General features: G+C 35.3%; 5 protein-coding genes and 1 long non-coding RNA gene across 17 annotated transcripts; 4 read left to right on the forward strand and 2 right to left on the reverse strand.

The window, feature by feature from the left end:
- The first annotated feature begins 428 nt into the window (after positions 1-428).
- LOC104762789 (serine carboxypeptidase-like 7) lies at positions 429-2,958 on the forward strand. Of its 2 annotated transcripts, none has more exons than XM_087485616.1 (11): positions 429-633; positions 752-897; positions 1,176-1,252; positions 1,343-1,465; positions 1,546-1,648; positions 1,724-1,761; positions 1,864-1,965; positions 2,050-2,133; positions 2,221-2,289; positions 2,362-2,433; positions 2,921-2,958. In XM_087485616.1, the coding sequence occupies exons 1-11, from the start codon at positions 497-499 to the stop codon at positions 2,930-2,932; spliced, it is 963 nt and encodes a 320-aa protein (XP_087341742.1). In that variant the 5' UTR covers positions 429-496; the 3' UTR covers positions 2,933-2,958. The 2 variants fall into 2 exon arrangements, with proteins under 2 accessions (XP_087341742.1, XP_019099082.2); XM_019243537.2 differs by lacking the exon at positions 2,921-2,958 and adding an exon at positions 2,515-2,738.
- On the forward strand, positions 2,865-10,636 carry LOC104762721 (serine carboxypeptidase-like 7). 10 transcript variants are annotated; one of them, XM_087485272.1, is made up of 14 exons: positions 2,865-2,998; positions 3,115-3,260; positions 3,412-3,488; positions 8,553-8,675; positions 8,761-8,863; positions 8,991-9,028; positions 9,121-9,223; positions 9,292-9,378; positions 9,474-9,542; positions 9,612-9,683; positions 9,768-9,886; positions 9,977-10,090; positions 10,186-10,235; positions 10,334-10,636. In XM_087485272.1, the coding sequence occupies exons 7-14, from the start codon at positions 9,125-9,127 to the stop codon at positions 10,357-10,359; spliced, it is 636 nt and encodes a 211-aa protein (XP_087341398.1). In that variant the 5' UTR covers positions 2,865-2,998; positions 3,115-3,260; positions 3,412-3,488; positions 8,553-8,675; positions 8,761-8,863; positions 8,991-9,028; positions 9,121-9,124; the 3' UTR covers positions 10,360-10,636. The 10 variants fall into 10 exon arrangements, 8 of the variants coding, with proteins under 8 accessions (XP_087341398.1, XP_087341240.1, XP_087341265.1 ...); XM_087485114.1 differs by having other exon boundaries at positions 10,338-10,636; XM_087485139.1 differs by having other exon boundaries at positions 10,186-10,231.
- LOC147949518 (uncharacterized) lies at positions 3,688-4,122 on the reverse strand. Its single transcript, XM_087463686.1, has one exon. It carries the CDS (start codon positions 4,120-4,122, stop codon positions 3,688-3,690), a length of 435 nt encoding a protein of 144 aa, XP_087319812.1.
- On the reverse strand, positions 4,270-4,884 carry LOC147949519 (uncharacterized). The gene is made up of 2 exons (XM_087463690.1): positions 4,688-4,884; positions 4,270-4,543 (listed from the first exon to the last, which is right to left on the reverse strand). Exons 1-2 carry the CDS (start codon positions 4,882-4,884, stop codon positions 4,270-4,272), a joined length of 471 nt encoding a protein of 156 aa, XP_087319816.1.
- A 4,188-nt stretch (positions 10,637-14,824) lies between the features above and the next one.
- Positions 14,825-15,453, forward strand: LOC109132230 (S-protein homolog 14-like). The gene has a single exon (XM_019243561.2). It carries the CDS (start codon positions 14,895-14,897, stop codon positions 15,288-15,290), a length of 396 nt encoding a protein of 131 aa, XP_019099106.1. The 5' UTR covers positions 14,825-14,894; the 3' UTR covers positions 15,291-15,453.
- A 5,214-nt stretch (positions 15,454-20,667) lies between these two features.
- On the forward strand, positions 20,668-23,890 carry LOC104762871 (uncharacterized). 2 transcript variants are annotated; one of them, XR_015580564.1, is made up of 3 exons: positions 20,668-20,835; positions 21,230-21,478; positions 23,384-23,890. It is a non-coding gene; the product is annotated as an uncharacterized LOC104762871 (long non-coding RNA). The 2 variants fall into 2 exon arrangements; XR_763676.3 differs by having other exon boundaries at positions 20,672-20,835; positions 21,225-21,478.
- Positions 23,891-24,099: the final 209 nt, after the last annotated feature.

Consider the following 24,099-nt stretch of genomic DNA (forward strand, 5'->3'; position numbering starts at 1 on the left):
ATTTTTGCATGGCCTTTAAAACTTATATTTCACATTTCTATATGGTCACATTTCTCCGAAGTAATTTTTAGGTTTAAAAAAAAATGAAATGTTGTCTCATTGCATTTTTTTTTTGTTAGTGCGTAGTCACTTTGTCTTTAGAATCCAGTGAAGCTTGCGAAGATTGCACTATTTCGAAACCTAGTCGTTTTCTTAAATTCAGTTGCGAATTCAACAAAAAAAAAAGAAAACAAGTTCCAGGTGTTCTTTTAGTTAATCTCTTTGATGTAAATAAAAAGCTCTAGCGGTGGGTAAAACCAAAACCTGACAGGTTTAGGCCACGAAACCAAGAGAGACAGTGAGAAGAGGGACAAAAGTGAATCACGGTACGCAATTGATTTTTTTTTTCTCTCTATGTGTAGGAGCCTTTTGTTCTTTTGTTGTTCTTTGGTATAAAATTAGGTTTTGATAATTGTCCTTCAAGGCATTAATTGATTTTTTTAATCATAAAAAAAGAATGGCTAAAGACTACGTTTCCTCCTCTGTTCTGATTCTTCTTCTTATTCTCTTCTATAGTCAGCGTACTGAGTCTGCCTCCATCGTCAAGTTTCTTCCTGGTTTTGATGGTCATCTTCCCTTTGAGCTCGAAACCGGGTTTTGTTCTTTTCTCCTTCCTCCTATGATTTATATAAAATCTTAGTGTTTCGAGACTAATCTAAAGTGTGTATGTGTGTGTGTGAATATGATTCTTTACAACTTGTGACTGAAAAAGGTATATTGGTGTCGGTGAGGAAGAGGAACTGCAACTGTTTTACTATTTCATCAAGTCTGAGAGGAATCCAAAAGAAGATCCTCTTCTTCTCTGGTTAACAGGAGGACCTGGCTGCTCTTCTATCTCTGCTCTTCTTTATGAGAATGGTTACATCTCAACTTTCATTTTTATTTACTCATTCTTTTGTGTCTGTGCTCAAAAATAACCAAAATGTTACTAAAATCGCTAGTCATTAACACACACACACACACACCCTCTGTTTTTAATAGAATAGAAAGCAATATTGGATTCTCGTTATCTTTTCCAAACCAACAAAGATGCTTTCTGTTTAGAAAAACACATTCTTAAGCCTTATTATAACAAAAGGACAGAAGAGGAATAATAGCTGCTACAATTTGTGCTCAAATCCACATGTTTGAATCAGGGCCTGTGACTGTGAAGCATGAGGTTTACAATGGATCTCTTCCTTCCTTGGTCTCTACTACACATTCATGGACTAAGGTAGGCACAAAGTGTTTGTATTCATATGACGATCACAACCCAATAGTATATGCTTTGGTCGTTTAATTTGTGCATCGTTTTTTTTCTCAGGTTTCGAGTATAATATATTTGGATCAGCCTGTTGGAACTGGCTTCTCCTACTCAAAAACTCAACTTGTTGATAAACCTAGTGATTCAGGAGAAACCAAGAGGATCCATGAGTTTCTTCACAAGGCATAAGACTAATTAATATTTAACTGTCTCTTTAAACATATATCTCTTCTTTGTGCATAGAGTTTTTGGTTTTTGTGCAGTGGCTAGGTAAGCATCAACAGTTTTCCTCCAACTATTTCTATGTCGGTGGAGATTCTTATTCCGGTATGGTCATCCCAGCACTCGTTCAAGAAATCTCAAAAGGTATCATCGTTTTTTTTTGCATATCATTGATCTCCAAGCCTTTCTCTTTATAACAGTATAAACACGTTGATACAGGAATTTATCTATGTAGCAAACCTCCAATAAATCTTCAGGTTCTTTGGTATTTGTTAGCTTCTTATATATATATATATATATATATATATATATATATATAACTTATGAAGCATTACAAATTGGTACACTGACAAAAACAGGGCTATGTTCTTGGAAACCCATCCACCGAAAACGCATTTGATAGAAACCATCGCATTCCATATGCTCATGGAATGGCACTGATCTCAGATGAACTCTATGAGGTATGAAACATGACATGTTTTTGTTTCTTGTCCCCACAATGGAAGTTGATTACAAGCATTTCAGAACTCTTATTTTTCTTGCAGTCAATGAAGAGAATCTGCAAAGGAGAATATATAAATGTTGATCCACGTAACACATGCTTAAGACTCATGGAAAAATATGAAAAGGTACACACACACACACAAATAGAAAAGTTAGTTGATGTTCTGTTCTGTCTACCTCATTACTAATTAGACATTTGTGGTTGTTTATAGTGCATTCTTACAATAAACAAATCATTTATAACAACACCAGAGTGTGAAGAGACATCTCCTGATTGCTATGTAAGTAATCTATCTCGCCCTCTTATTAACCATTGAGGAAAAAAAAAGTACTTTAGAGGCTTGCATTTGCAGACGTATCGGTATTTGTTAACAACCTACTGGGCCAATTATGAGAATGTGCACAGAGCTCTTCATGTCAATAAGGTATTATTACACATGAAAAAGGTCAATATATTCAGGTTTTTGTCATTGGCGCATACCTTACACTCGTGACATTAAAAGCAGTGTACAGTACCATGTGAATAGCAGCATCGATGGCTATCCTTCTCTTATCTTCAAGTCAGATTTTAACTTCTTCTACCTTTTAAAGAAGTGCTTCAGGATTCAAGAAAAAAAGAAGCAGGAATATGCTATATTTAGACACTGTTTTTCACCTAGAATCGGAACACGGATTATTATACACGACACTTCAGGCCACGAAATCAGGAGAGACATTGAGAAGGACAAAAGTGAATCACTAGTCTAGTCACTACTATAATTCTTTGATATATGTAATGTATAGGGGCCTTTTTGTTATTTTTGATTACTAGTATAAAGGTTTGTCATTTAGTTGATTTTATCATAAAAAACGAATGGCTAAAGACTACTTTTCCTCCTCTGTTCTGCTTATTCTCTTTATCTTCTTCTACAGTCAGCGTACTGATTCTGCCTCCATCGTCGAGTTTCTTCCTGGTTTTGATGGTCCTCTTCCCTTTGAGCTCGAAACCGGGTTTTGTTCTTTTCTCCTTCCTTCTGTGATTAATATACAATCTTAGTGTTTGGAGATTACTTTAAAGTGTGTCATGTGTGTATGAATATGATTTTTTTTGTGAATTATTAAAAAAGGTATATTGGTGTTGGCGAGGAAGAGGAAGTGCAACTGTTTTACTATTTCATCAAGTCTGAGAGGAATCCAAAAGAAGATCCTCTCCTTCTCTGGTTAAGTGGAGGACCTGGCTGCTCTTCTATCTCTGGTCTTTTTTATGAGAATGGTTATATCTTCTACCTTCATTTTTTTACTCACATATTTATAGTATAAACACATGTGTCAAAACAGAACCAAATAAAGCCAAGAGACTAGAGTTCAAATCGGTCTCCTTTTAGCTTCTTCCTCACGTGATCAAATCTACATGTTTGAATCAGGGCCTGTAACTGTGAAGCTTGAGGTTTACAATGGAACTCTTCCTTCCTTGGTTTCTACACCATATTCATGGACTAAGGTAAAACAATGTGTTAACGTTGATCACAATTCAATAGTAAATGCTTTGATGGTTTTTTCTTTTTTTCTTTTTTTTTTGATAACATGTGAATTATATAACCGGATGGAACATTGTTAAGTACGATACTTTAGGGGTATAAAACGGAGCAGCTATGACCAAAAAAAATTAAAAATCCATAGGAACTAAAATGTTAACTGGTTTAATAACCATTGGCGAACCATTGAGAAAGTAGAAGGCCGCATCCTTTCCAATACAGGCGAGCAAGGAGGGTGTCTCTAACACTGCGATCAATTTGGGCGCAAATTGCAGAGGGCGATAGTGATATGCCATCGTGGAGCCTTCTGTTCCTTTCCCTCCACAACATATAAATAGTTGCCTGAACCGCTATACCCTTTAGGGAGGATGAGAGATTTGGGGATTTGGACATTAACCAAGAGATCAGAGTGGACCAGTTGACAAAGATGCAGGGATGGTGGCTAAGACGAGACATGATGTTGAGCCAAACTTCTTCAGAGAAAGGACAATGAAGGAGAAGGTGATCTCGAGTTTCTACCTGAGAGTTGCAGAAGAGGCAATGTGAAGGAATGTTCATTCCCCATGATAACAACCTTGCTCTAACAGGGAGGCAGTCCATGTTAGCAATCCAGAAGTTGAATGCATGCTTGGGCACCGAGTGTTTGAACCAAACAGCTTTGGCCCAATGTTTCTTGTCTTCGGAGGGTCTAAGGTGATTCCAGGTTTTCTTTGTTGAGAAAGCAGGCAACGATTCATTTCCAACCACCTAATAGTAAGTGTCTTGGCCTCTGGAAATGTTTGGCGTAGTAATGTTGAGTAGCACATTACGCAAGGTTGCAACAGAGGGATTCCTGGTTCTGCTTGAAGGTAACCTCCAACCTTGGTTTGTGCAAGCGTCTGCTACTACCGCATCAATTGGAACACCTAGCTGGAGAGGGCCCGTGTTGCTCAGATAATCGATGAGAACTCCAACAAAAGACCAGATATCAAACCAGAAGCTGGCTGTAAGGCCATCACCTATCTCGCAGCGGAGTAGAGACCTGACAAGGGGTTTCAATTTAAGTAGAGAGCACCAAATCCAGCTTGAATTGTTATGCTCTGTCGCAGACCAATAATTTCCTCTTTTTAGGTGATATTCCTTCATCTAGGCTACCCACAAAGAACCACTGCTTGTAAAGAGAGACCAGATAAGTTTCAGATTTAGGACCTTATTCCACATAAGCAGGTTCCTTAACCCGAGACCTCCCTCTGATTTCGGTAAGCAGACCTTGTCCCAAGAGACTTTGGCGTGAGTACGTTGTGAGATGTCACCTGACCAGAGGAAACCATTACAGAGCTTCTCTATTGCTTTGATACATCCTTTTGGCAGGGAGAATGCCATCATCCAGAAGTTAACTAACCCATAGATGACAGAGGAAATCAGCTGTAATCTGCCTGAGAAAGATAGAGTTTTTACAGTCCAACTATTAAACCTTGCTGAGATCTTATCGGTGAGTGGTGAATAATCAGATTTTCTTGAGTTTCCTGGGGAGAAGAGGAAGACCAAGATATCTAATAGGATACTCGCCTGCCTTGAATCCCATTTCCAAAAGGGAGTCCGAGATGTTCTGACAAAGACCTGCATGAAAAAGCTCTGTTTTGTCTTTGTTCATTGCCAAACCATATAGACGATGAAATGAGTCCAAAGCCTCTGTTATAGCCTGAAGGGAGGAACATGTCCCATCAAAGAAGAGCATAATGTCAACAGCAAAGGCAAGATGGGTAATTAGAGGATTCATGCCCAAAGGATGATAGCCAATACAACCTTGTTCGAATTTGGCTTTGATGAGGTTGGAGAAGACCTCCATTGCCATTACAAACAATGGAGGTGAGAGAGGGTCTCCTTGTCTTAGTCCACGTTTGCCTTGGAAGTAGCCACATAGATCACCATTAACCTTTATGGAGAAGGATGTTGTTGTTAAGCAGTTTTTGATCCAGTTGCAGAAGGATGGAGGAAAGTCTGCTGCCTCAAGTAGTATGCGGATGAAATCCCAACTAACAGTATCAAATGCTTTTCTCAGGTCCACCTTAAGCATTCCTCTAGGAGTGACTGATGCGCTATTTGATCCTTGAAATAGCTCTGTTGCTAATAGAACATTCTCTACTAGAAGGCGACCTTTGATAAAGGCAGATTGCGAGTTGTTGATCATATCTGGCAGGAGAATCTGTAGCCTACGAGCTATTATCTTGGATGTGATTTTGTAGACCGCATTACAGCAAGAGATTGGTCTGAACTCGCCTATCTTATCTGCTCCTAGCCTTTTAGGGATGAGAGTGATAGCAGTGGCATTCCATTGTTTCAGAATTTTGCCGGAGGAGAAGAATTCCTTAACTGCCAACGTGAGATCTGCTCCAATTATATCCCAAGTCGCTCGAAAGAACTCAACCGTATATCCGTCGGGCCCTGGTGATTTGTTTCGGGGAAGAGAGAAAGCTTCTCTTTTGATATCAACATCGGAGATAGTTGCTTGGAGGATTTCTTTTGCTGCTTGGTCGCATTTGTACTTCGTAAAAGAACGGATAAGCTCCTCTTCTTCAGCCGAGATAGAGCTGGAATCCGAACCTAGCATCCCTTTGAAGAAGCTGACACAGTGATTCTGAATCTCTGAACCCTCTTCAATTCTCTGGCCTGAGTCAGCTATAATATAGTGAATTTAGTTAATGCCCTTCCTACTGTTTATCATTCTGTGCAAATAGGAGGAGTTACAGTCACCACTTTCCACCCACTTCACTCGTGATCTTTGTAAGAGGAACTTCTCTTCAGCCAAAGCCAACTCGAACCACTTCTGTTGAGCTTGTTTCTCTAACCTTGCCAGCTGGGGAGAGGGATTTGTGAGAAACCTAGCTTGAGAATAAGCAAGAGCAGCTTGAGCCTCCTTAACCCGGTTCTCAAGATCAGAATAGTGCTCCTTGTTGAGTTCTTTTATGACCCGTTTTAAAAGCTTGAGCTTTTTGGAGAGACGGAACATTGCGGTACCTTCAATTATGGTGCTGTTCCAAAACTCAGAGACCCGATGAATGAAATCTTTATGCTGGAAGAGAAAGTGAGAAACCATAAAGGGCTTTTTTGATTTGTTAGGGACTCCTAACCTTAGGCAACTTGGGCAGTGGTCGGACATCTCAGGATCTCCGAAATAAGCAAATGATAAAGGAAACTCCATCTGCTAAGTAGCGTTAACCAATATACGGTCCAATTTCTTCACTATCGGATTGGTCTCACGTTTATTCCACCATGTTAAAGTGTTTCCTCTAGACGTCAAGTCAAACAACCCTGCATTTAGTAAACAACTCCTGAACTCCTGCATTCCTTTAGAAACCCTTGTACTGCCAATAGAACTCTCGTTAGGATTCAGGGTTTGGTTAAAGTCACCCATAGCAACCCAGGGTTTAGAGCTGATGATGGGGTCCTTTGCTAGCTCCTCGATCTCGTCCCACAATTTTTGTCTCCCATACTTGCAATTATCAGCGTAGATATAGGAGAACACCACCTCTTTAGAGGAGTTTGGCATACGCACTATACAAGTAATCATTTGGCCTGATTTAGAATGGATAGACAAATTAACCCTCTGGTCCCAAACAACCCATATCCTTCCCAAACAACCCATATCCTTCCCAATTCCGCAAATTCATAGTTCCCTTCAAAATTCCAGTCTGGAAAAACTGATTGAACATACTTCTGAGACTTCCAAAGCTTAACTCGGGTCTCTATTATACTACCAAAAGCAGGCTTATTATGCCTGAGCCACTTCCTTAGGCTCCTACGCTTTACAGAATTGTTTATACCCCTAACGTTCCAACAAAAGCTGTCTATCATCATTAATGTGATTTAGTTTTGGAACTCCTCCCCATGGAGTTTCTGAGGTTCCTCCTTTCTTTTTTAGAAAGCACCTTAGTGTAAGGTGTTTCATCTTCTTCACTTCTTTCTGTCTCGCTGTCTGAGCTTAATGGGGGAGATTCGGAGAAAGAGGCCTGATCTGATGAGGATGTGGGACTCTTATTCTGATGTTTCTTTTGCGGGTTCCTCTTTTTACTGGACGAGCCTGCTGTTCCTGTTCTGGAAGGAGAGCCAATCTCCACCTGAAACAATGGAGAGGAGTGAACCATCTTCTTCTTTATCTTGGCCCTCTTAGTTCGGCTTAAGTCTTCTGAGGATTCCGACTCAAGTGAGGATTGCTTCGCCACCCATTTAGTCTTAAGTTTGTCTCTACTGTCTTTCTTAGCATCTGCCTGCTCCTCCACTATAGGGGCAGAGGCTTTGCTCTTCCTCAGCTTTGGACAAGCCTCGAGAGGATGACCAGTTGAGTTACATGAAGAGAATGTGATGGGGGCAGTTGGGCAGCGTCTTACATTGTGCCCCATTTCGTGACAGTGTTTGCAGATTGGAGGGAGCCAAGGGCAAGAGACTGCGACACGATGGATTTGCCCAGATGAGAATTGGACGTTGACAGCCTCTGGTAGTAGGGATGACGGATTGACTACTGTGAGAACCTTTCCAACCTCGAGGTTTGTCATGTCTATTGTTGATTGATGACATCGGATTGGCTGACCTAGCATTCCAGTGATGTGCTCAAAACCTTCCTCTGAGAAGAAATGTGGCGGGACTCCTTTGAATTCTAGCCATACTGGAACTTCAGTTAGCTCCGGCAGTTCAGGATTCAGACCTGGTTCCCAGGCTGCAACAAACATAGTTTGTCCCTCAATGAGCCGCATACCTTGATTTAGGATTCTCTGCCGTGTAGTGGAGTTGGGAACGCGAATTAGCACTGTACGAGGACCCAATCTTGAGATTGTAATGAAAATAGCATGGAGCATACCTCTTGGGGAAAGGTTTCCGTGAAATTGACCAATAATAAATGGCTCCCATCTCTTATTGTTCCTAGTTATTACTTCATTAGGGATTTTGACACATAGTTCGCCTGATTCAAGGGTGAAAGCCTCCCCTTTCCTGGACAGCCTGTTGGAACACATAGTTCGTCGTTTAAGTTGTGCATCGTTTTTTTTTTTTATCAGGTTTCGAGTATAATATATTTGGATCAGCCTGTTGGAACTGGCTTCTCCTACTCAAAAACTCAACTTGTTAATAAACCCAGTGATTCAGGAGAAGCCAAGAGGATCCATGAGTTTCTTGACAAGGCATGAAATCAAAAGACTAATTTAATTGTCTCTTCAAACATATATCTCTTCTTTGTGCATAGAGTTTTTGGTTTTTGTTGTGCAGTGGCTAGGCAAGCATCAAGAGTTCTCCTCCAACCCTTTCTATGTTGGTGGAGATTCTTATTCCGGTAAGATCATCCCGGCACTCGTTCAAGAAATCTCTAAAGGTATCATCTTATTTTTTGCACATCAACATCAATCTCCAAGCCCTTTTTTTTTTTTTTTACTTTTACAATCTCGTTTCTGTATCAAATACTATTTTCTCTTTATAATTGCATAAACACGATGATGCAGGAAATTATTTATGTTGCAAGCCTTCAATAAATCTTCAGGTTCGTTGGTATTTGTTAGCTTCTTATTATATATACCTTATGGAGCATTAAAAATTGATAGATTTCGTCCTCCGTCCACTGACAAAAAACAGGGCTATGTTCTTGGAAACCCATAACACAGAAAGTGAATTTGAGAAAAATTATCGCATTCCATATGCTCATGGAATGGCACTGATCTCAGATGAACTCTATGAGGTATGAAACATGATATGCTTTTGTCTCTAGTCGATAACAAGCAGTTCAAAACTTTTCTTTTCTTGCAGTCAATGAAGAGAATCTGCAAAGGAGACTATATAAATATGGATCCACGTAACAGAGAATGCTTGAAACTCGTAGAAGAATATGAAAAGGTACACACACACACTTATGGAAATTTTACTTGATGTTCTGTTCTGTTTACTTAGTAAACCTCATCACTAATTCAGACTTGTGTGGTTGTTTATAGTGCATTGCTAGAATAAACCCACTACTAATAACAACACCAGTGTGTGAAGAGACATCTCCGGATTGCTATGTAAGTAAATCCATCTTGCCTTCTTATAAACCATTGAGAAAAAAGTATTTTACAAGGTTGCATTTGCAGGAGTATCGGTATATGTTAACAACATACTGGGCCAATTATGAGAGTGTGCACAGAGCTCTTCATGTCAATAAGGTATTATACATGAAAAAGGTCCTTTTCGGGTTATTGGTAAAACAAAGTGTCAAACTCTTTAGGAGGATCTATATATGATTGCAGGGGAGTATAGGGGAATGGGTACGTTGTCATTGGGGCATACCTTACACTCGTGACATTAAAAGCAGTATACCGTACCATATGAATAACAGCATCGATGGCTATCCTTCTCTTATCTTCAAGTCAGATTTTAATTAACTTCTACCTTTGAAAGAAGTGCTTCAGGATTCAAGGCTTTTTTGTAAACGTTTTGAGGATTTTTGGGTGAACAGTGGTGACCACGACATGGTAGTGCCGTTCCTTGGAACTCAAGCTTGGATTAGGTCTCTTAATTATTCTCTCATTGATGACTGGAGACCTTGGATGATAGGTGATCAAACCGCGGGGTAATACCATTTCTCTTTCTTTTGTTTATATGGGATCTCTTGTGAACTCATTCTATTGTTGTATGAGCTCATTAGATTCGCATTTGTTATGGCAGATACACGAGGACTTATGCCAATAAAATGACTTTTGCTACAGTCAAAGCAAGTATTTTCCTCTCTTTTTAGTGTTTTCACTCAATGTTTTGACAGCGGTTTGTTTTCACACTATGTTTCTTAATTGATTTGTGGGCTTTGATATTATAGGGAGGAGGACACACACCAGAGTATAAACCAGAGGAGACTTCTATCATGTTCCAAAGGTGGATTAGTGGTCAGCCTTTGTAACATGATCAAGCAAGAGTTGTATGTTAGCCAGAAAGCAATTCTACATTTCTCGTTTTCTCAATCACATATTTAACATGCTTGTAATACGCGATCACTACCGATTTTAATTGTTTTTCATGGTTGTTCTTAGTAGTTTATGCCAATAAGATAACATTTGTCATGAATGATCCATAGAAGAGAATCATTAATTTGTACAAATGACTAGTTCGATGGGTTTGCATCCTTGTTTAGCATTTATATATTAACTATTTTCTTCGTATTGTTTCTTATTGATTCATAGGTTCGGCCACGTAACTTAATTCTCATCAATAGTAGCTGTAGCTCATCATTAATATATACTAGACTTTGACTTTAAACTTTACAAACAACTACTATAATTTTTCTAATCTAATTGAATAGGGCCTTTTTGTTATTTTGATTATTTTGATTACTAGTATAAATAAAAGGTTTGCCATTAAGTTGATTTTAACATAAAGAGATTAGCCAATCATTATTCTGCATGCGAGGGAAACAAAGGTAGGCCTATTAGATGGCATGAAATCAAGTGTTTTTTTATGCATACAAACAACTTTCTAGGGTGAAAAGAAGCTTTGTATACCTTTTAAGATAAAGGGTATTTACCTCAAAATTTTAGCAGATGTCATGTACTTCTTTGTGGTGCAGGCAAAACTGGAACTGTTGAGATCTGCATCATAACACATAACACACATCGGTTTTGTTTAGTTTTCTATTTATGACGTACAAATATACCTCGGTGAATCAAGATGCATTACCTTTTTGTTAGCTGCTTTTGCACAGGTCGAGCTTTTAACTTGGGTGTGAGCAAGACCTCGTTTTGTCCTGTGCAGCAGCACAGCAGCAGCAGCGTTACTGTTTCTGGTTCTGAATTGATGGTTTGACTATCCATAATCAGTCTAGTAGTGCTAGCTATGTTTTTAACACTCGCTTCCCTGCAATGAGGCATTTAATCAACAATTATAAGAGGAACGTGAGACCATAGTTACATTGAAGTGAATCAATCTGATTTTTGAAACAATTTGGCTCACCTGTGTTGATTTCTCACCTTGAGAAAACTGCAGTCTGCAGTGGTGGTTTAGGCTAGGAATGTTCTCCTTGTTTTATATCTGCTCCGACCAGTGGCGGATCCAGAAATGTGTTTTACTGGGGTCAATTATATTAGTTATAAAAAAAATTTCCATTATAGTCTTCTATATAAAGTATATGTGTATAAATAAAATTTGCCTGAATAACTTTTAATTGTTTTTGCAACTATTTTTGTAATCATTTTTGTGATTAGAACGTTATTTCCTTCTTTTAAAGATACAAAATTTAATAAATATCAAAAGAAAAAAATAAAAATGGATGAAAAACTATATCAAATAGGTAAGTCCTTGCTGTGGCAAAAAAAACAGTAATAAAATGTAACAAATGTTGGTCTCGATCCAGATTTGGGGGGGGGGTCAAAAACAAAATTTTCTACCAAATCAACCAACAATATATTACAAATGCTAACCAAAATATCAAATATTTATATTTAAGGGGGTCAGTTGACCCCCTTCTTTCAACGTAGGTCCGCCAATGGCTCCGACGTCCGCATCCCCGAGAGTACCCTTGAATGAACAAGAAGAAAAAACATTTAGAATTGTTTCTCATCTAACTTAAGTACAGTAAGATCTCACAAATAATGGTATAAATACCTAGAATATGCAGTCTTTGTGTTGATCTCTGCATCCTTGATGGAGTCAGATTGGTAGAGAGCTAGCTAGCTATGTTCATCAACTTGTCTCCATGAGAAAATTGCCAGTGGTGGTTTTGGAAAGGTTGTTTTATACCTCTAACGTATCCCAGAGATTACTGTTGAACGAACAAGAAGAAAAAACAAAGAATTAGAATGGCTTCTCATATCTCACTTAATTAACTACAATTCATTCTCAGAAAGAATGATATAGAACCTGGCTTTGGTGTTGATCTCTCTGCATCCTTCGGTAGGATTAAGTTGTTATTTCCTGAGGCTAGATTTTCCTGAATCAGAATGGTGTAGCTAGCTAAGTTTCCCTGCAGTCAATGAGACAATCAACACACAAAACTAAAAACTGTCGATCACTACAATCAGTTTGAAGTTAGTTAAACTTGAAACAGAACAAAATACAGAAAAGCAGAAGATTTTTGAGATTACTTACAGAGCAAGAAGAGGATTTTTCCATCTTTGGCCATAAATCAGTAATGAGGAGGAAAGAGTTTAAATCACGTAGTGAGATACGGAGTGAATCAGGATGATTTTGTAACAATTTGGCTCCCACCTGTCTTGATTTTGCATCATCTATCTTTTGCTTTTTGACATCTTCATTTTCCTGAATATGTTTGATAGTGCTAGCTAGCAATGTTTTTTTTAACACTATTACCCTGCAGTGTGGCAATCAACACACAAAGATACAACTACAGGAGGAACATGAAACCAGAGTTGGTGGTTTCAGAATGGGTTATTAAGTATTTTACCTACCTTTACACATTATTCTGGTTAATGCCTTTGGCTTGAGACAAACTGTGACTGGTTTTTTCGCTTGAGGGCAGATGGATTTCTCAGGAGACCAGCTATCTTTCGGAGGTCCGCATCCCGGAGTGTTAACTGTTGAATGAACAAGAAGAAGAAGAAAAAAAAAAACGAACTAGAATGGCCTCTCATGATCTCACGTAATTTTTTTTGAAAAAGATCTCACGTAATTACAATACAATATCACAAAGAATAATATAGAACCTGGCCTTCTTGTTGACTTATGTGCTTGCTTCTGTAGTAGTAAGTTGTTATTTCCTGAAGCTTGCTGGCGTTGTGCATTGTAGCTACAGGTTCTAACACGGCTCGTACGTAATCCTGGTCCTCCCAATCCTCACCTGCACCATATCTGAAAAATCATCAGAGAGTGATTCTATATGGTATAAGACAAGAGACAGAGCTTATTAAATTCTCATAGTTTTAAGGTAACAAAGGAATTATATACTTAACACAGATGTTGGTGAAGGCATTAATATTAGAGGGTTTTTTAACACAGAAATCAGTTTGGTGTTGTTACCGTAAGCACGTAGGCGATGGTTTCGTTCTGAGTCCACGAGAACGAGCGAGAGAGAGAGCGAGAGAGTCAAGTAAATCGATCAACGAGCACCTGTTTCACAAAAATCGAACCAATAAAAAAAAAACCTAGTCAAAGATAGAAAAAAAGCAGTCAACATATCTAAGAATACGAACAAGAGATCATACCTCTCTTCTTTAATTTGTACGTTTGCTTGCACAGAACGGTAGTGAAGAGTCTCTCTATCCTTAATTTTGATTTCTCACTCTCTCAAAGAAAGAAGAAGAAGAAAGACGAGTAGTCTTAGTAATACTAATAATATTTATAAGCGGAGAGAAAATCACAAATCCTATTTCTTATTGTCGAGAGAGAATTGGCAAATTTCCTTTTCTATCTTTTTTCTTTTCCTTTTTTTTAAAAAATAAATTAAATTAAATTAAATAACATTAAAACCAACATACATGGGCTACCAAAAGGCAAAAAGCTCACAACTTTAATTTTTCAACAATTATTATAAGTCCACCATGAGCCTAAAACCAAACCCTAATGATGTTTATAAAATTTTCTCTCAAACCAAACCAACATACATAGTCTTTTTTCTCAAAATCTTCTTAGTTTTCCTTTTCAATTCCCTTTACATGATTTCTTTTTCTTATTAAGAATTAATATGATAGTCTAATATTACTTACAAAACCAACCTTTTCTCAATATATTCATTTCTTTTTTATTCTCCCATCAATATGGCTTATTATTTACTAGTCAGTTTTTTTTCTTTTTAATTCAATAAATAATATAAACATATAATATTCTTATATCCCTTTATATGAACTCATTTCGTGTCTTATGTTTAACTATTCATGTTTTTTAATCAAAAAAAAAAAAAAAAAAACTGTAATCTTTTGAGATACAAAAAAAATGTGGTATATATATTTTTGTAACAAAATAGTTAGATAACCATGTGGTGGGCTAGTGGTTTCTATCTGGTTAGAAGAGTTGCCCTGTTGGTCCAGACCAAAGATCAATTCTCCCCAGATGGTCTGAATTTACTATGTGGTCACATGTATATGAGTCGTTGCTTACGATCCATTTAAATATTCGGAGAGAAGGTTTATCCGTGGGCTGCACCTCCCCTATGGATTAGTCTCGGACCTATTCATAAGTCTCGGGATAGTTAGATGACACTATTGTTGGCACACGATGCTCAGCCACAAGAGTTTAATTGGGTCACGTTTATTATCTAAATTTTGCATGGCCTTTAAAACTTCTTATTTCATATAAAAAAAGACTATAAAAACCCTACATTTACATGTTCTATCACTTATCTAAATTTTGCATGGCCTTTAAAACTTCTTATTTCATATAAAAAAGACTATAAAAACCTTACATTTTCATGTTCACACTTAGATTTTGAAATAATGAATTGTCTCGTAGCTTTTTTGTTAATTATTACTTTGTCTTTCGGATTCAATGAAGCTTGCGAAGATAACACAATAATATTTCGAAATGCACTCCGCCCTGGTACAAATCTCAAAGTCAGTTGCGAATCCAACAAAAAACATCGAAGAGAAGGGGCAGTGAAATTCAAAAGTAACCCAGTTCGTATTGATTTCCAAGAGGCTGTATTTGATAGGACAACATGGCATTGCCTATTGCAACACGGGGCGTATTCTCAATACTATAGAGCATATAGAGGAAGTGCTCCAATTCGTCGATGTGGTGAGTTACGTGTATACATTGCCAAACCTGATGGGATCTACTTATCAAAAAATGCTGGTCCAGAAAAATTCGACTACCCTTGGAAAAAAAACTAAACTCAACTATTGTATGTTTTTTTTGTTCTTTTTCTTTTTTAATTATTTCTGTTTCATGTTTACGAAAGCTCCAAGTTTTTTTCTTCCAGTTTTGGTGTTTAAGAAGACATATGAATTCATTGAATTTCAATGCATCATATATGTATTTGATATATTTTGGGGGAAATTATATATGATTGATCATAATGAAATTTTAATTAAAAAAAAATACCTTTAAGGTAAAAAAATTATTTCAAATACATAATTTTAAAAATTTATATAAAAATTTATAAAAAATAACTGTATTTAGGAATCAAATATGATCAAAAGAATAATGAATCAATCTTATGTTCTGATTTCTAACTATCCACTAACACATATGTCTTAGTATTTCTTTCACATTCATTGTTTTCATATTTTTCAGATACTTTCTCGTCATTTTTATGGTCAATTTTCATTGTCGTTGTCATCGTTACTTTCATCGTTCGCTTCTTCGTCATACTCTTCTTCTTCCTCATCATTTTTTTCACTTTTTCAGCGTTCTCTCCATCTTCAGCAATGTATAAAATTCATTATTATGTGGTCAAAAACAAAACAAGAAATTTAAAACTTTAACAAAAACATAGCTCCATGAGCCGATGAATTAACTACCCTAAACAACATCGTTCACTTGACCTTCTGAACTCGAACTTCAAAACCCTTCTAGCATAACTTATATTGGTTACTTTTTGTAGGTAATTTTTGCTACAAATTTTACCTGTGGCCATATACCGTAACTATATACCCAGTTTTTACTAGTGAGAGCAATCCAGGTACATCCCACCAACAAACTTTCTTTCAACGAGAATTATGATGAGAAAGGTGAAAATCAAATAAACAAACAAAAAACGTAAAAGTCATTTTTGTTTCTACCATAGTAACAGTGATGTTTCCCAATTGGACCTTCCCATGTTCTGACTTGAATTTCTTCAGACGGTCCTGATATTGGGAAAATCTTATGAGGAAAGAAGGAACTAGAAAAGCAAAAGATATTCGCAAAAGATACTCGTTCCCTGACGTTAGTGGGACAATATGATAAGAGAGCAATGTGGGAGAAATAGAGGCATGTGACAAGAGCTAAAGAGAAAAATTTAGAGTATAAATAGAATTAGAGGAGGATTGTGAACATTATCCTGCGTAATTAGAGTTGTGAGTTGCGTGAGAAAAGGGAACAGAGCCTGCGTGCTCTGTTTGAGAGGATAAGAGTTTGAGAACTGTAGCTCACTCTTCTTATTTGTTAGGGTTCTTGTATTCACCATTCTTGATCAATAAATAAGTACTGAGAGTTATCGATAGATTTTATAGTTCTTAACTCTATCAATTGGTGCGTCATGACTTTGATCGCAATCATCGCAGAAGATTAGGTTTTCAAGCAATTTTGGGGTTTTGTTGCAATCAACGGATTCGAAGATTGAAGATGGTGATGGAGCAAGTATTATCGCCGATGACGGAGTTATCAACACTGGAGCAAGTGGCGATTGAATTTTACGATCAATTGTTAGAGGTGAAAACAAAGACTCGTTCATCTGCAGCTCGTATGGATTCAAAGTATGATTCTTTGGATTCAAAGATCGGCCAAAAAAATGATTTCTTATTCAATCCTTTCCGAGTAAAGAGATGATATATGATGTTGGTGGTTTAAGCGAACCAGAATCTGCAAGATCGACTTAATCAAGTACCATTCGCTCCTATGGAACCTTGCCTTAGTGATAATAGGCCTGGTATTAGAGAAAAGCTTCTCAAGAACATAGAGATGGCAGTATTTGAAGGCTTTGGGGTTTATGGTTGGATTGCGCTTCCTGAGCGTTTCTTTCGAATGGGTGGATACAACGATGTAGAGAAACTAGTCTTAGCTTTAGTGAGCTTGCAAGGAGAAGCATTGAGCTGGTACAACTTGGAAATTAACAGGAGACAGTTTGAAAGTTGGGTTCAGTTTTAGTCGGGATTGATGCTGAAATTTGGATCGAAGATTAGAGGACTAAGTATAAGTTTGTTTTGTATCAAACAGACAGGAACAATGGCGAAGTATATACAACGATTTAAGGATCTTTTATCACAAGTATTTGGGTTGGATGAGCAGAAACTAGAAGGGATTTTTCTCAATGGGTTAAGATGGAAAATGCAGAAGCTTGTTCATATGCAAAAGCCACGTAATTTGCCAGAGATGATGGTTGTAGCTAGAATATATAGTATGTACCTTCATACTCTCCAACCCTCTAGAAATGCAGTACACAAAACACCGATTCGATTTTGTATGTGAGATGGCATCCAAATGACTCCCATGAAAACATGAAATGGGTAACATAGTTGTTTACCGCACGACACTTTATTGTTTCATTCCTACAAATGTAAATAGTCGATAAATTTAATAATAGTTTCAAACGTATAAATCCTATATCACTATAAGAGGAATAAATATGTTTTACCTGCCATTTAATAGCGTGAAGACAACTTCTTTACATTCATTTCCATTTTCTTGATTTTTGTTGTCCTTCACATCTACTGCACACCCGCAAGCATCTATTTAAAATATCAGAAACAAAACTATTTAACACTCACATATAACTATTTTGGTAAAAAGGTTCAATTTATACTTTACTATGGAAGGGACCAATACACAAAGTTCCAAAATTCCTAAAAAATCTCTAGATTCCTCATCACAAAGATTTCATAACTATATTAACAGAGTCCAAACATCTATTTTGGCAAAAAGCCAGAAATTTACTTTACATTGAAATAAATGAATGTTCCAAAACTATTTAACACTCGTATATAACTAATTTAGTATAAAAGTTCAATTTGTATTTTTCTATGGAAGGGACCATTTCAGAAAGTTCCAAATTTCCTAAAAAGTCTCTAGATTTCTCAACACAAAGATATCAAATACTAATTTCATGGAGTTTAGCTTAAATTATTTAAAACTGTTTTAAGAAAAACGTACCAAAAGAGATGGGATGATGGATTATTCCACGGAAATATCATCCAAATCTTCGAATCGGAAATAATTTTTGGAATTTATTGATTGCAGCAGAGTCATGGTTGTTTCATTCGTAAACTTGATCTGATAAGGATGATGGTTATTCCTCTCCTTGAGGGTTGGATTGATGATTTTGAAATTCCTAATACCATATCATTCATCCTCGTAAATGTACTTCCGGAGCTTGTGTGGTGCAAAGGCGACTTCAATTGTGTCACCCTTCAAAGTTTGATAAACATTGTGTAAGAAAACTATGATTTAAGAACTGTTTTAACTACTCTAACATTTTTGTCCATGAGAAGAAGAACCCGTTTTGTGAAGAATTCGTTGACATTCCAAGAATTTATGACCTTGGCGTGGATACACCATCTCGTCCTTCCGGGATGAAGTTGAGATATAGATCGCTCTTCATGATTTTCACAAATTAGGGTTTTCCTGTTTATCCTCTGTTAACTAAAACGAAAAGGGGATTGTGGATTTGTAAGAATACAAACAGTCACGATTAAACGTTGCGTCTTATACGTTTTAGTGTCTTTCCTTTTTTCTAGACTATTAAGTATTTTAATAATTAATATTATATGTATAATAACAGATGAAGTAATGATATAGCTAACAATTATATTTTTCAAAACAACATTGATGAAACTAATAAAATGTAATGATGTGAAAAATTTAAAATAATATGTTCTTAGACCATCTACAATGTATTGGTGTAAATTTTCTTTTATAATATAGAATAAGACAATATTAGGAAAATGGTTTTCTCTAATTTGAAAGTTTATATCCTAATGACATAACAATCTCATTATTTGAGATATGTTAGAGTTATACATTTTAGTGTCTTACCTTTTCTTGACTATAAAGTATTTTTAAAACAATTAATGTTATACTAGATTCGGACCCGCACGTACGTGCGGGTATGTTTTCAGAAGTTTTTTTCTGGAAAAAAATAGTTATGTTGTTGTTTGTTGAAAATTTGTTTTGTGGAATTTTTGCAAGTGTTTTTCTTACAAATAGTATGCATGTTTGTAATATCATTTTGTGGAGGTATAATGATTGTAGTTTGTATTGATTGTTGCAAATTGTATATAATATGCCTAATGATTTCTATTTTCGATTCTTGGGTTTAGTTTTCTTTACTATACCCACTAGATTTTAACATGTGGTACACCGCGGACATATAATTTTTATTATAATTTATATTTATATTGTATCTATTTGTCAAATATTTGATGTTTTGTAAATAAAGAAATAACTAAATTTTTCGGTTGTTGTGCGGATAAATATTTATATTATTTTTGAACTCGCAATACACTTCATGACCATTTGTTTGTTATATTTAGTTTGTTTTGTTTAGTGTTTGAGATTCTATTTTGGTTTTTAGTTATTATAACAAAAAATAAGGGATCTAAATACATAAGTAATTTATATGCTGTGATTAAGTCACATTTTCCTAATGATTCAATTATTTTACACAATCTTAGTTAAATTAACTTGATTTTATGTTAAATATTCTAATATTAGTAGTGTTGATAAATAATTAAATGAGGATTTAACCCGTATTAACACAAATTTAATAATATTTTATTAATTCAAACATGTCATCTTTATAACTCATCTACTATATAACCACATTATATAGTATGTTAAACTTTTTAATTTTATATATTCGTAATAATTTATTTATTTTTATTAAGTTTATATATGTTAATTATAATATTTAAATAAATGTCAATCGAAGTTTTTCTTACGTTAATAATCAAATCTCACAGGTTTTGGAAAACAAAATGGGAATCAAATTGTTGTTTTCTTTGTTTGCGAATGATTCAGATATAGAATATCTTCAAAACACAACAAAATGTGTGGTTAAATATATGATAGTTTCTATTTCCATATTGATTACTGTTATTTATTTAGTTGGAATGAAATGTAAAATATTTAGGAAACAAAATCTGTAGTAATGTTAGTTTTGGAAATGTTTTAGGGGTTAATGTTGTAAATAACTTTTTAAATAAACAAAAGTAAAAAGACATAATAAAATGTATTTCAAAAATGTTAATATAAATTATAATGAAATAATATAGATTATAATGAAATTTGATGGATCAGTTCTTATTTATTTAAGGCCCATATTTACACTACTTTTTTTTATATTTAATGAATATATTGTGTTTGTATGTTTTGATGTTGTTTTAACTTTTTAACATGTATTTGTTTTAGTATACTTAATCTATAGAATTATTTGCTTACCGTATATGAATGGAATGTGTACGTACGTACTTCTTAATTTGTTATTGGGTCTTTTTTAGTGGGTATCTTAAACTGATGGGCCTCGAATTTGAAACAATGGTTACCTTAAATAGATGGCCCATGAGGAAGCTGTTTTTGTTTTCACCACTTGGGGAAAATGGAGAAGATGAACAGCTGTATCTTTTACAGTAGAAACCGATCGATCGGTTGTATTTTCTTACGCAAATCTCTGAGTCAATCCTCTTTAGCATCGAATCCATCTCAAAGTTGAAGCAAAGTAAAGAACCCAAAACCAATTAGGTAAGTCAAGATTGGTATTTGTGTTCGCTGTTTGATTCAGACGATTCAAATTTCCTTATTCAAAATTTGAATGATTTTATCGAAAGAGTGTCTGTAATATTCTTCAAGTTTTCGTATGTAATTTGTGGTGTAATATCATAGCCATACTCAATTATATATCAGTGTTTTAGTTAGATTCGTTCAATATATGATTATGATGTTTGAAATTGTTGTTATGTTTGCCTGAGAAAATGAGGAAAATATTGATATTATCCAATACTATTTTTAGATTGTTTTAATTCCTTGTAAATTTGTTTGTTAGATTAGATCCTCTTTGTGTTTCTTATTACATGTTTTCTTTATAACTCAATAATTTTGGGTGATTGTCTGATTTTATTTCTTTCTTTTAGCACAGGGAAAAATGGAACCAAATAAAAGACAAAAATGGCGAGGAAGAAGATCTTTACAGATAAGACTTTGTTAATCCGTTAAGCTGTATATTCAATCCAATCGATTATAATTTTATATTTGATAGTTTTGATATGTAATGCTTGCTGGTTTTTTCTGTTCTGTTTTAACAAACTGTGCTATATTTTCAAGTTCATCATTGAACATGGTTAGAAGTATGGTGTCTCGCCATAAAACTGCGAATAAGATAACTCCGGTTAGTCATTCTAAACTTTATTTTCTTTTTTATCTATTTCTTAAGAAAATGTTTAGAAATCACTTAAACAGAACAGAAGTCTCGGTTTTGTATTGAATAGACTATAGTTTTCCAATCTTTTCAAATATGAAAAACTCTTTCCTTGTGCATAATCATATAGTTATAGAAAATAAAAACTTCAAAAACAAATTAAAGTTCCCAAAGTAATAAGATAAAATTCAGAAATCATGGATAGATGACTGCAACCAAGTCTCATGTGGCATCAATCCAGCGGAGTTTATGGCTATCTGGAAGAAAACACAGTGTTATAAGTTCATCACACTATAATCACTTATCAAATAATCCTCTGTGACTGTGCATGCTTCGGTTACCCTGTTTTAGTGGATAAACCTTTTAGCTTTCAGAACATAGTGATATCTATCAAACATGTAATATAATCATCACTCACCAATCCTCTAGTACAAGAAGTCACGGCGTGTTATACATTCAAACATGTTATGCATTCAACCATGTCCTCTTGTTGTCCCAACACGATGATTGAGAATTATATCGGCCAACTTTGTACTGTTTCATCTTACGAAGTAAAGATTCCAATAGATGCTCGGAGCCATATGCTGAGTATTGTGAATAGAAGTCATGAGGAAGATAACCTGGAATTACAGTAAAAGCAACAACAATAACCATTTCTACAGGTAGTAATGTCTATTTGAATATAATTACTAAATATACAAAAGCTAATTAAATCTTGGAAATCAATTCCAAATTCCTCTTAGGGTCTATAAGGCTAGGGTCAAACCAAGATTGTACAGCTATAAGTGTTAGACTATATAGTATAAAGATGAGCTTACCTGGAGAATATTTTCCCTTCCATCATGTAGGTCTCCACCTGATATAGAGAAGCAATAGACTTACTAATTGCAGCTTTAAAACTAAGAACGTGAAAACTCATGAACATAAGGCTTAATCATAATCTAAATCCTTTGTCATTACCGATATCAGTTTGGTAGTTGCATTCATCAAACACCTGCAACCATATCGTGGCTTTGAAAACAAGGAACGATGGAACAAAAAAATTGAACATAAAAGTGGTAGAGCTAAAAAAGAAAACAAAAGACACTTGCATTGTTATAGTAGCCCATGTCGACACAAATAAAAGTCTGAAAAACTGAAGCCTCAAACACTGATCTGACGAAGAACGGGTTGGATTTAACTGTTACCTGCATCCAGATACATAGATAGATAGCATTTCAGTATAGATCAAACAATAAGTTCTGAAGCAGCAAATTAATAACAAAGATCCCAAATTTCAAATATTTCCACCAAGATAACAGAATTAGTGAAGACTGAAGAGTACCTAACATTTGCTTCAGGACATATAAATAAGACAATGGCAAATACTCTCCAATTTCCCTAAATTCTAAAGAAGAAAAAAGAAAGATCACATAACTCGGAAGAGAAGAAACTACTGCGTCTTCGTGCGAGGTTTCTAAAAAGTCCCTAATCAAACAACCCTGCGTATATAGAGCCGAGAAGAGGGAACATTTAACACATTGAACAGTTTCTGATCCCAAACGAATCACACTTTAGTGACAAGGATGCAGTTTAAGACCTTGCTTTCGGTTAGACGAGAAAATTTCAGCAGCACTCCGCTATGAGCATCAACATTAGGCCACGGGTGGTTCTTGACCTGTAACAGAGATCCAAAGATTCATAAAAACAAAAATAATCAGAAATCTGGTAACACATGAATGATAAACAGAAATCTGGTAACACATGATAATTTTAAATAGTACACATGAATGATAATGTTAAAGGTTTAAAATATGAATATGATACATTATTTATTAATGTTTGTTTTTGTTAATATACCGGGAAATATTGTCTTCTCCACATCTCAAATACTAGGTATTTGGGTTAATTATATTACTGGTGTCATCTATGGAGAGGTCGTAATTTCAAGGATCATCTATCGATGGGTGAGATGGTTTGTTAAGGAAAAAGGCATTTATGAATCTGTCAATGGGGGTCATGAGCCTTCCCATGCATTTCAGGTATAGTTGGTATGGTATAATCTGAAATTTGGGTTTCCATTGATAATTGTGATACTGATACCTATCTTTTTATTTTTTTGTGCAAACAATACTGATACATTTTTTTTTTTTTTTTGAACTAACAATACTGATACATATCTTCTTTTTTTTTGTCAAAAACTCATGACTGTTAAATACTGATACATATCTAATTACGTATTTTATTATAAAATAGTTCCTACTAATTCTTTTTTTGGTAAATAATTCCTACTAATTGGTGTACATACTTCTTGTAATATTTTTTTCTCTTTGATTCGAGGGAAGATGTAAGAATCAAATCGACGTATAGCTATAAATATTGTATAAATGATTAAATTCTCTCTTTCTCTCTTTTTTTTTTAACAGTCATGAGTTTTTCATTTTTGATATTTAGTACATATAGTTAATACAATAATACTTGTTGACATTTAAGAGGCATAATCATTAAATTTTTCTTCCAAACATGTACAACATCTGAATACAAATGGTAGATTGGTCAAATGAACAGAACAACATTTGCATCTATATCTAAAACTAACACTAAATTTAAAC

This window comes from Camelina sativa, chromosome 1 (genome assembly GCF_030686135.1).
Source record: "Camelina sativa cultivar CO46 ecotype springtype chromosome 1, ASM3068613v1".
Classification (NCBI taxonomy): Eukaryota; Viridiplantae; Streptophyta; class Magnoliopsida; order Brassicales; family Brassicaceae; genus Camelina; species Camelina sativa.